Source organism: Lissotriton helveticus, chromosome 9 (assembly GCF_964261635.1).
Source record: "Lissotriton helveticus chromosome 9, aLisHel1.1, whole genome shotgun sequence".
Lineage (NCBI taxonomy): Eukaryota > Metazoa > Chordata > Amphibia > Caudata > Salamandridae > Lissotriton > Lissotriton helveticus.
In genome coordinates this window covers 283,001,631-283,013,914 of record NC_136070.1, presented here as the reverse complement: position 1 = coordinate 283,013,914, position 12,284 = coordinate 283,001,631, and the positions used below count along the sequence as shown (strand labels likewise).

Sequence of the window (12,284 nt, the reverse complement as noted above, 5' to 3'; positions counted from 1 at the left end):
ACCTCCCTGCTACCCATTGCAGATCATTTGAAATGGAAACGCTAATTTGCGTATCATCAGCATATGATAACACCTGAAAGCCAAAGGAACGCACCAGGTCTGCCAAAGGTGCCACATAGAGATTAAAAAGAGTAGGACTCACAGATGACAATTTGAGCCCTATTCGACAGAAATGAATGGAGAATCTGTAGGGCTGTCCCATTGATCCCCGCTTGGTGCAGCCGCTGAACCATTTGTGCCGGGGAGATGGTATCAAATGCCGCAGACAGGTCAAGCATTGTCAGAGCCACCTCCCTACCCTGATCTACCTGAGCAGGGATGCAGTCGGTAGCCGCGATAAGGGCAGGCTGGGTAGAGGTTTAGCGCGCTGAGCGCTGTGAAGCCTTGTATTTTTAACTTTGTTCTGCTTGCCTCTCTGCTGCTGAGTGCTAGCAGCTTTAAAACTTCATTTCCCCCGCTGACTACTAGCGGTGAGTGGCACACCTTGTGTTTTAAATTTCTTCCCCCACCCCGCCCTCCTGACTCCTCCCCCTCGGTGTCATCGCCTATTTAGGCTCCGCCCACTTTTTGCCTCGCGATTTACCAAAGCCCTGTGGCAGAGGGCAGAGGTTTAGCGCGCTGAGCGCTGTGAAGCCTTGTATTTTTAACTTTGTTCTGCTTGCCTCTCTGCTGCTGAGTGCTAGCAGCTTTAAAACTTCATTTCCCCGCTGACTACTAGCGGTGAGTGGCACACCTTGTGTTTTAAATTTCCTCCCCCACCCCGCCCTCCTGACTCCTCCCCCTCGGCGTCATCGCCTATTTAGGCTCCGCCCACTTTTTGCCTCGCGATTTACCAAAGCCCTGTGGCAGAGGGCAGAGGTTTAGCGCGCTGAGCGCTGTGAAGCCTTGTATTTTTAACTTTGTTCTGCTTGCCTCTCTGCTGCTGAGTGCTAGCAGCTTTAAAACTTCATTTCCCCCGCTGACTACTAGCGGTGAGTGGCACACCTTGTGTTTTAAATTTCTTCCCCCACCCCGCCCTCCTGACTCCTCCCCCTCGGCGTCATCGCCTATTTAGGCTCCGCCCACTTTTTGCCTCGCGATTTACCAAAGCCCTGTGGCAGAGGGCAGAGGTTTAGCGCGCTGAGCGCTGTGAAGCCTTGTATTTTTAACTTTGTTCTGCTTGCCTCTCTGCTGCTGAGTGCTAGCAGCTTTAAAACTTCATTTCCCCCGCTGACTACTAGCGGTGAGTGGCACACCTTGTGTTTTAAATTTCCTCCCCCACCCCGCCCTCCTGACTCCTCCCCCTCGGCGTCATCGCCTATTTAGGCTCCGCCCACTTTTTTGCCTCGCGATTTACCAAAGCCCTGTGGCAGAGGGCAGAGGTTTAGCGCGCTGAGCGCTGTGAAGCCTTGTATTTTTAACTTTGTTCTGCTTGCCTCTCTGCTGCTGAGTGCTAGCAGCTTTAAAACTTCATTTCCCCCGCTGACTACTAGCGGTGAGTGGCACACCTTGTGTTTTAAATTTCTTCCCCCACCCCGCCCTCCTGACTCCTCCCCCTCGGCGTCATCGCCTATGTAGGCTCCGCCCACTTTTTGCCTCGCGATTTACCAAAGCCCTGTGGCAGAGGGCAGAGGTTTAGCGCGCTGAGCGCTGTGAAGCCTTGTATTTTTAACTTTGTTCCGCTTGCCTCTCTGCTGCTGAGTGCTAGCAGCTTTAAAACTTCATTTCCTCCGCTGACTACTAGCGGTGAGTGGCACACCTTGTGTTTTAAATTTCCTCCCCCACCCCGCCCTCCTGACTCCTCCCCCTCGGCGTCATCGCCTATTTAGACGGGCCCCATGCGTCAGCGCAGCGGACGAGCGCAGCGGGCGCGACGTAGGCGCGCCGGAGTCGCACCAGAGTCAAGCCCGTCTGCGCCCGTCCGCGCCAGGACGGGCCTAGGGCCTAGGGATGTGGATACTACCATCTCCTACTCATCCTCCGCCCTGATGCACCTTCGAGCTGCTGACTGCCCCCTATCGTTTGACACCTGGACGCGGATCACTACTTTAGGAATCACTGGTAATCTACCCCCCCACCTTGGCCCACTCACTCCTCCCACTTCCCTCATTATTCCTGAGTCGCAGATCCGCCTACTATATCTGAACACCCGTTCTTTAGTCAGGCACCAAACTGATATTTTCCATCTACTTACGACTGAAAGACCTGACGTTCTTCTACTTTCTGAGACCTGGCTTACGGACGACTCCCTCCCGGACATACTGGCAGCATTACCTCCTGACTACTGCCTGCTTAACACCAACCGCCATGGGGGTCGCCCTGGAGGAGGGGTCGCGGCGGTAATACGTAAGGATATTCAGGTTATCACCCCCACTTCCATGATTTTTCCCGATGTAGATAACCTTGTCTTCAGTCTTGGAACTGAGGTGGGCGCTGTTACCTTTATGGTACTTTACCGTCCCCCACAATCCATGCCCTCTTTCCCCGCACTGTTTATTGAGCAGCTTGCTAGCATTGCTACCTCTTCTCCTCGCATAGTTATTGCTGGGGACTTTAATTATTGGTTTCAGCACAGGGACGCTGGCCCCCACGCCCTCGAATTGTTTGAAGGTCTCTCGAGCCTGAACTTCAGCCAGTTAGTCACCTCCCCCACCCATAGTGGTGGCCATATACTTGATCATATCTGGGTCTATGGGGTGAAGCCCTCCCACCCGCTTATTACACCTTGCGTGTGGTCGGACCACCGCCTTATCGATACCACCATCTCGATGGCTGGCCAGGTCAGGATCCCTTCGCGGGAGGGTGGCATGGCTCGTAAGTGGAAGGCCGTCGACTCTTCCAAACTGCTAACTCATCTGTCTCACACACGTCCGCCTCCCCCCAATGACTCTGACATTAATGAGCTAGATGGGCAAGTCTCTAACTGGCTCATATCAGCCAGCGATATCTTTGCCCCACTAATCAAGTTCCCTCGCTCTCGTCATAACCATTCTCATAAATGGTTTACTCCACTCCTCAAAACTTTACAGTTAGAACTTCGTCAATTCGAACGCAGATGGAGAAGAGACTACTGCCCGTCAAGTAGAGATATCTATGTGGCAGCTCGTAATAGGTACAAATCTGCTATCTCTGCAGCCAAGAAAACCTATGTCTCCGAGCGTATCCTGTCAGCTCCCTGTAAGTCGAAGGAGATTCTTAGAGTTCTGGACGAGTTCACGTCTGACGCCAGAACGCTTTTGTCCCAGGCCCCTACCCAGGAATCTTGCAATGCACTTAGCACCTTTTTTTTACAGAAGATTGTTTTGATTAAGGGCACTATCCCGGTCACCTCATTGGATGCTGTTCCCATCACACCCCCTCATAATGCTTTCTCTATCACCCAGCTTCCCCCACTAGACGCTATATCTTTAGCCAACCTGGCGGCCCGGATCAAGTCTGGCTCCCCTGACGACCACTGTCCACCTTCCATACTTTGCGACATCTGCCATTCTCTACCCGACTGTATCCTTCCTCTGCTCAATTCTTCTCTTCTTTCCGGGACGGTACCCAGCTCCTTCAAGGAGGCCGTTCTAGTGCCTCTGTTGAAGAAGCCTGGAGCCGACCCTGCCGTCCCGGCAAACTATCGTCCTATCTCTCTCTTACCTTTTTTCTCAAAAATCTTGGAGGCCCATGTCACTGCCTGTCTCTCGGGGTTCATCGAGAGTTCCATCTTTCTCGAGGCCAACCAGCTCGGCTTCCGCCCTGGTCATTCTACGGAGGCTGTGATCCTGGCTGTCCTAGACACCTTGAGAGACGGAGCTGACAAGGGTACCTCCCAGGCCCTGGTTTTACTAGATCTGTCGGCCGCTTTCGACACGGTGGACCATAACATCCTCCTCCACCGTGTCGAACAGGCCGGCATCCAGGGCCTGGCGCTGGCCTGGGTGAAATCTTTCCTTATGGGGAGATCCCAGTCCCTCAGCCTAGGTACATTTAGGGCCCCTAGGGAACATCTGCCTTGTGGGGTCCCTCAGGGCTCCTCTCTATCCCCTCTTCTTTTCAATCTCTATCTTCGCCCTCTTCTCTCTTCTCTGAGGCAGTGGGACGTCCGCGTCTTCAATTACGCGGACGACCTACAACTCATTTTCTCTCTAAACTCTCCTTCTTCTATTCCTACTTTTCAGGCAGTCATGTCCCATATCTTTCAGTGGATGTGTCAGAACCAGCTGAAATTGAACCCCGGTAAGACGGAGCTCCTCCTGCCGGGTAAGAGCGCCGTCCACTGGGGTCCATATTTCTGGCCGACAGAGCTTGGCTCTCCTCCCACCCCGGTAACCTCGGTGAAAAGCCTCGGGGTCACTATTGACGCTGGGCTCTCTCTGGGGCCGCAGGTGGGGACAGTGGTTTCCTCCTGCATGTTCCAACTGCGCAGGATCAGGAAGGTGGCCTACCTTCTTACTCCCGATGCCTTGCTTCAAGTCATCATGGCCCTTGTTCTCTCCCGCCTGGATTTTTCAAATTCCATCTATTACGGCTTGCCCAAATGCTCCATCAATAGGTTGCAAGTCATCCAAAACCAGGCGGCGAGACTGGCCCTCGGGATTCCGAAGTGGCAGTCCGCCAAACCCCTCCTTATCAAGCTACACTGGCTCCCGGTTAGCCTAAGGGCTGCCTTCAAGGTTGGCTGTCTTATTTTCAAATCTCTCTCTGGTTCCTGTCCCGCCTTTCTGAAATCCCTGATCTGCCCCTTCTGTCCCTCACGTAACCTTAGATCACTTCACTTACATCTTCTGGTGGTCCCTCCCTTCAAACTCTGTAGATCTGGGGGTCGAAGATTTGCCTCTCTCGGCCCCAAATTTTGGAACTCTCTCCCCCTCTCAGTTAGGACTTCCGGTACTCTGATTCAATTTCGCAAATCATTAAAAACCTGGCTTTTCCCACAATCCCGCTAAAATCCCTCTGTTTCCTCAGCACCCTTTCAGCGCCATGATACCTCCGGTGACAGTGCGCTATACAAAATTCCCTCAACATAACATAACATAACATAACTGTGACCGGCACAAAACCCATTCTGAAAGGGATCTAAGATTACCTGAGTGTCAACTAATTTCATCAACTCTTTATTAATGAATTTCTCCAGGATCCTAGCAGGGGCTGGGGAGAAGGGAGATCAGATGGAGATTCTTCAGATCCTGAGGATCAGCGTTGGGTTTTTTAAGGAGCAGCATAACAGTTGCTTCCTTCCAAATGTCCGGATAACTACCGGTTGAAGCATGTAGTCAAACACGTTGCATATAAATTTGGCCAGTGGATCAAGAGCCAGTTTGAGTATAGAAGGCTTACACGGATCCGAGGGGGCTCCTGATTTTAAACTCAGCAGTAGCTCCTTTGTTTGCTGAACCGAGACCTGAGGGAAGGCAGTGAGAGGGTGCTCATTAAGACAATGAGCAGAATCGACAAAAGCTGTTTCCGCTCCCACAGGAGAGCCTAGATCTTAAATGATATTGAGAACCTTTTCTTGAAAAAAGTTCAGCATGTGTAGCCTCAGGCTCAGATGTCTACTCAACAACTTTAAACAGCGTACTAAAGGAATTATTAGCCGATCTAATCTTCTCTGTGAAGAAGCATAATTTGGCCTGAAAGATAGCCTGTTTATAGTTTCGAAGAAGTATTTTCTGCTTCTCTTTTTCACTGGAACATGGGTTAGCTCTCCATTTCCACTCTTGTCTATGGCATTCCGGCCTAAGGGACATGAGTTCCACCGAAAACCAGGGGGCCGAGGGTTTACTTCTTTTAACAACAAAGGGGCATATTAGCAAGGACCTGCGATAAATATCGCAAATCGCGCTTAGCGCATATTTTTTTATCCCCGTCTACTGCTGTATCCTATCGCGGAGATAGCGCATTATTACCAACGTGTATCTCCAATGCGATAGAAAATCCAACGATAGCGGCGAAATCCACTAAAAAAACACGTGTGAAACAGCGATAAAACTTTTATCGCTAACGTAAAGCTTGCTAATAGGCAGGGGGGATTCAGCCTCAGAATCCACCTCCCATTGAGGATAATGGGTAAGTCAGGAATTTTGCAGGTGTAAAAATTCCTGCGATAACCCCGTTAAGCGCAACTTTTTTCATCGCTAACAGGGGCCGGGTCCTCATTGCTAATAGGCGTTAGGCATGTTTGCGGCTGTTTCCATGGTCTTTTGGTCGGGAACGTCTAGTTTGCATGTCATTAGCGATAAATATCACTGACATGCAAAGCGGCCCCCAAAACAGTTGCTTTCACCAGAAAGCTGTCGCTAACAGCTGTTAGCAACAGCTTGCTGATAGGGCGATTAAAATATCGCCGCTTTAGCAGCAAAAAGTGCCGCTAAAGCGGCGAATACGCCCTTGCTAATATGCCCCTAAGTTTTTATAAGGAGCAACAATGTCCAGGGCTGCATTAATTCCACTCACGAAACCCCTCTGCTGTAGGTTGGTACAAGATATTCCTAGCATCGGATACGGATGACAGGGCTGCTTGCTTCCCAGTTTTCTGCTGTGATTTTATTCAAGCTCCTGCAGCGTACATATCTAGGGGAAGGATGGTTCACACCCGTATTGGGGCGCGGCAAAAATAATTTAAACACAATCAACCAGTTACTTCAGCGCTTAGTGCCTCATCACTCCAGCCGTATGCCAGTCCGACATTTTTTTCCCCAACATGCCACTTAAGGCGGGGACCAACATTATTTTAATTAGACCAGTCCTGCTCAGATAGGAAAAGTCTACTGCAAGCTACCAGGCCAGGTTCCCTCTGAACCTGAGCATAAGCAACCCCAGGCCGTGTTCAGTATTTTTGGGCCCTCTTGTTATTTGCATATTGGGGTTTGCCATCCCGTTAAACACAATATATAATAGGACTACAGGTCCCAGAATCCTAAGTAAATACCTGCGACTCACGCATGAAAATGGGAAGCTTGGCAGCTGTAACTTAAGTTCTGTTTTCTATAGCATTCAAGAAGCAGGGTCTCTGCACAGCTACGGAAAACTGAGCTAAATGCGAAGACAGATGCCAGGTTGTTGACAGTCTTTAAAATGTTTGTGTTTATTTTTATAGCACAAGCTACAAAATTAAATGTTTAGAGATGCTCGCAGCAGATGACAAATTTACAGCAAACATATGCTGGAATTAACTACTGATGTTTGCCTGCCTTCTGCATTCAGAAAGGAGCAGGGACATTAAACAGACGAGGACAGTGGGCCTGTCTCTGCATGCGATGGCTCATATGAGGAAGGAGGGGGCTAATAGCCTACAGCCTACCAACCTCCTGCTGCTGCTAATGTCTGTTAAATGCCATTTCCCTCAAAATGCAACTTCGACCCATAATAATGTTTGTGAACACCACCCCCACACAAGAATAAAGCAGTGCAAAAAAAATCTTCCGCAACACCAAAAAAGGTAGAAAGATGTAACAGTTAAAAAACAGATTATAGTTCTGCCTAAGATAATTCACCTCTCATGCAGCTCACTAACAATCTACTAACAAGCCAAGGAAATTCCATTTTTTATCATCTTACAAAAAAGTCACTGAGATGATGCCTAAGGAATGTCTAACAGCAGAACGTTCTACCTCCTGGGCCCAGCCACTGAGGAATGTTTGCTCCTGTGGTTGACAAAGCCAGTATGAAGGACTGTTATAAGTTCTTGTTCAGATAAACCTTAAATGTTTTAAAGGTTCTTGGGATAGCAGCAATATATATAGACTGTTGTAGGTCAGACAGTCATTTAGGGTTTGGTGGAGTGAGAGAACTGCTATGTACATTGGTTCTTCCTCCCTGACAAAACTGTGGCTCCCCCACCCTATGTGGATGTGTAGGACTTCCAGGTTTGCACCCGCAGAACCTCATCTGGCTCTGACGGCACAAGCCTGTGTACTTGTGGCTCGCTCACCATTGGGCTGCTGGTCCCTAGTGATGGCCACCCCATTCTATGGAGGGCAGAGTGACTGTCGCTGGATTCCCCTGCCTGGGACCCACTGCGAAGGGCAGAGAAGTTAATTAAAAGCTCTGATGCGCAGGGAGGAAACTCCCTGCGCATCAGAGAGATTGGTTATTTTTTCCCAGCACCCACTTCTGGATTTTGCGTCTGAAAACCCAAATACTTTGCCGAATGGGTGCAACATACATGGTGCCCGCTCAGCAAAGTTCACAGTCTTCCCTGCACCTGTTGTGCCAAAGGCTGTAAATGAGACCCACAATATTTTGAATGATAATCCGAGATTTACCCGAAGCAAATCTAATGATTGTGAGTAAAGATAGTGGTTGTGAGCTGCACAAACGATAGATGATCTGCCCTCATGCTTTCTGAACTCTTTGCAGCTCCTTCGTTTTGTATCCTGGCAGATCGTTACCGTACATATGTGCATTGCCTAAAGTACTTTCATGAGAGTACGATTTTATGTGAACAATAGAATACTGTTTTTAGTAACTTTGGTGTAATGGTGCCTCACTACATTCATCTGAGTGTCCATTCTCATTTCAGGAGTTCAGTGTGCCTACAATTGTCACATTCGAATTTAGGGGTACCTTTGAGCCAAAGAACGTGGTGGTACAAGGTTGTCTTTCCTTATTTAACAGATGCTTTGTTCAAGCACACAGATCTGTTTTATTGTGCCTTTGTTACACGGGGCAGTCTGACATTCAGATTCACAAATGTTAGAGCGCAGGGGGTAACGAGTAGTAAAATGAGTGTAGATTGATGTAGGAAATTGGGTAACTAGTTGAGGGGGATGGAACCCTACTCAAGCATCAGCCCCAATTCTTGTCAGGGTGAAACACAAGCAAACCCCAATTTAACCTATGCTCAACCCTCTGGTAGCTTGGCGCTAAGGCACTCAAGCTTAACTTAGAGGCAATGTGTAAAGTATATACACAGCACTTCAAAGAGTAATACAGTGAAAACACAGCACAAGAAAAATCCTACACCAATTTAGAAAAATAGAGTAAAATGTACTGAAGTATTGACAAAAATCCAATTAGCAAAACTGGAAATATCCAATTTTAAAGTTTTATAAAAATCAAGCATTAGGAAGCAAAAAGCTCCAACCATGGTTATCTGGCTGCGGTACATCAGGTCCAAGTTACAAGTTCAGGATGACTGTGATGAAGCACCGCCTGGATACAGGACTGAGTTCAGTCTGCTGGAAAGTACCTTGTGGCCTGGGCCTTGGGATGCAGAGTCCTTGCTTCGTGCTGTGTGGGCCGGCAATGTGGAACCACTGACGAGGAGCTTCAATGCGATGTCCGGCATTAAGATGTGACTTGCAGCAGCGGGGTTGGTGTCCTTCTTCAAAGAGCTGCAATGCAACGTCCGCATCAATATGCGTCACACTGCGGCAGAGTCAACGAGCTGTTGATGGGACTTGCAATGGAAGGTCCTGCGATATCGACGAACCCAGCATGGTTTGCAAGGGCTTGCACTGGAATGCATCACCATCAAAGACGAACTGCATTGCACTGGGCCAGAGTCGATGACGGGCTACATCACACTGCATCGAGATTCGAGGAGTTGTGTCGAAGAAACCTGTTATATCCCTGTGAATTGAAAAGGGGGGCAGCTGACTTACCCTTGGAGATTCCTTAGGGTCCTGGAGTCAGCAGGGCATCTCACAGCAGCAGAAGAGTCCTGGTGCAGGAACAGCATGCCTTGGGGAGCAAGTAGGTCAGCAGAGCAGACTTCACAGCAGGGCAGTGTTTTTTCCTGGCAAATTCCACAGGTCCATAGTTCATCTGGAGAGTTGGGTCTGAGGGTCCACTATTTATACCTGGTGCCCACTTTGAAGTAGGAGAATGTTCAAGTGCCCTCCCCTACAGAGTTGTCTGGATTTCCCTTCCTCCCTGACTTGACCCCAGCTTGTCTGTGGGCACAAAATACTGGTGTGAAACCCTTTGTGAGTGTGCTGAGGCAGAGTCTTTTTTGTGTGCAAGTGTCGTAGGTGACAGATCCACCCCATCATCCTAACAGAGATGGCCCTTGCTGACAACACCTATTCCCCCTTTTTTTTACTGTCTGGGAGCAATACACAAAGACCAACTGCCAGCTGCACATAGTCATGTGACCAAGGATACAGACAACTGCAGGCACCAAATGGTTTTCACAAGAAAATGTGAGCTTTCTAAAACTGGCATTTTCAGAATTCTGAATTCAAATCCATTACATAGGGGTTTAAATTACAGTTCTTCAAACACCAAACTTGACTTTCCTACCTGCTCATAATCAAAAGTTAGCAGATACTAAACGTAATAAGTTAACCCAATGTTCTCTTATGGAACAAGCAGGCCTTGCAGTAGTGAAAATTATTTTAAGAGTTTTTCACTACCAGGACTTGTAAAACGTAAAAGTCCATAGCCTACTTTTTGAATACATAGCACCCTGTCCTCTAGGCTGTGTAGAGCCTACCCCAGAGGTAACTTACATGTATTAAAAAGGAAAGTTTAGGCCTGGCAAAAGGTTTATTTTACCAGGTCGAAATGGCAGTTTAAAACGGATGTATGACGTTATAACGCATACTTTTACTCCGCAGACCATTACAACGCGACTTTTACTCCGCATACCGTTACAACGCATAGCGCCTTGGGGTGCTGGATAGTGGTAAGTATAATTTACTATTCTAACTCCAGTCCCCGTGGACCCTAGGGAAGGTGTTGGATAGTAAATTATACTTATTCCCTATCCTAGAGCGCCCCCCAGCGCAATGCGTTGTAATGGTATGCGGAGTAATGGTCGCGTTGTAATGGGTCTGCGGAGTAAAAGATCCGTTGTAACGGGTGTATACCGTTTAAAACCGCACGCACAGGCTGCAATGCGGGCCTGAGACATGTGTAAAAGGCTGCTTAAGTGGGTTGCACAATAAGCCCTAGAGGCACACTAGTAACATTTAATTTACAGACCCTGAATACATGTAGTACCACTTTGCTAGGGATATAAAATTACATTAAATGTGCCAGTGGGGTGGAAGGCAATTTTAACATGTTTAAAGGAGAGACCACAAACACTTTACCACTGATTATCAGTGGTAAGGTGTGCAGAGTCCTAAGGTCAACAAAAACAAAGTCAGCAAAAATAGGAAGATTGAGGGCAAAATGTTTGGTAAAACAGCGCCAAAAATGTCTGGCCTAACAATTTTGGCCAATGTCTTTGAGTATCCAGACAAGAGATACAGTGCACCGTTTTACTTTTTCTTCGCGATATTATCACAGTTGCTGATGTATTATGTGGGAAAAAGCACCATTTATTTCTCAACCTTATTTTCACCTATATCATACGGATATGTTTTCTTACACTGTTGGACTTTTGTTTTCTTTTTACCTACAGAGCACCCGAGTCGCATTAGACCATCTGGAGTCTGTCCCCGAGAAGCTGAGCCTATTGGAAGATGTAAAGGGCCTTGGTGTGAGTTGAATGGGCTTTTTCTGTAGAATACATAATATAGCAAATTGTTTACATTGTTTGTTTCTTATACATGTTAAACATTTATCACAGTCTGATTCAGGTGTAGGATCCATTTATCCCCAAATGCTGCAAAATAAGAGAAATAGCAGGTACTCACATACCTTCTTGGGTTCATATCTGAAAAAGTCATCCCTAATTATTGGGCACCCCAGTCTCCACATCCCCACCTGATCTTAAGTTATTTGTATTTTCTTACCTTAATAATTGCCTCCATCTTTAGATGGTGTCACACATCAAAAGGTGCACTGTGCTGAGCTTTGTATAGTATTGTAAGTGCATCTATGAGTGAATGAAAAGTGACATTAAAGGATATTGTAGCAACTATTTGAATTAAAAACAGCACAGCAGTGAGTATGTTGACCATTCCAACCCATTGAGGCATTGCAGCTGACGTGCAGAACAATTTGTTGTCTCCCCTATTGTGTACATTAGTGAAGCAGTAAAACATGAGACCCTTCCTTTTCATATAATAATTTCTAATCTGCCAGGGCTATCTCTCAGGCCGAAGTTTAAAGGTTTTAATCCCTGATCACTAGCCTTCGCATTCATACAGCCTCCTCCTCATTAGTTAATCAAGCAATCAGTAGATTTGTCGAGTGCTTCTTGTCACCCGTAAGGGTATCCCGGCGCTGGCGGGGTCCAGTCGATTAGCCTAATAGCCAGGTCTTCATGGACTTTTGAAACTCTGGAAGAGATGGGAAGGTTCGTAGATAAAAGGGTAGCTCATTCCAAGTCTTCGACTCTAGGTAGGAGAAGAAGCAACTGCCGCATTTGCTACCGCGGTCTGGATGGGTGAGGATTAGAGAAAGGGACACAGAGATGTCTGGTG

The 12,284-nt window shown here is 47.7% G+C and overlaps 1 protein-coding gene across 2 annotated transcripts in view; it reads left to right on the top strand.

Annotated features, from left to right (window-relative positions):
• CEP128 (centrosomal protein 128) overlaps nucleotides 1–12,284 on the top strand; it is a 704,507-nt gene that overhangs the window by 617,321 nt on the left and 74,902 nt on the right. For both annotated transcript variants that reach the window (XM_078659994.1, XM_078659995.1), the window contains exon 21: nucleotides 11,318–11,395. In XM_078659994.1, coding sequence (XP_078516120.1) covers nucleotides 11,318–11,395 — 78 coding nt within the window. The remainder of the gene's footprint in view (nucleotides 1–11,317; nucleotides 11,396–12,284) is intronic.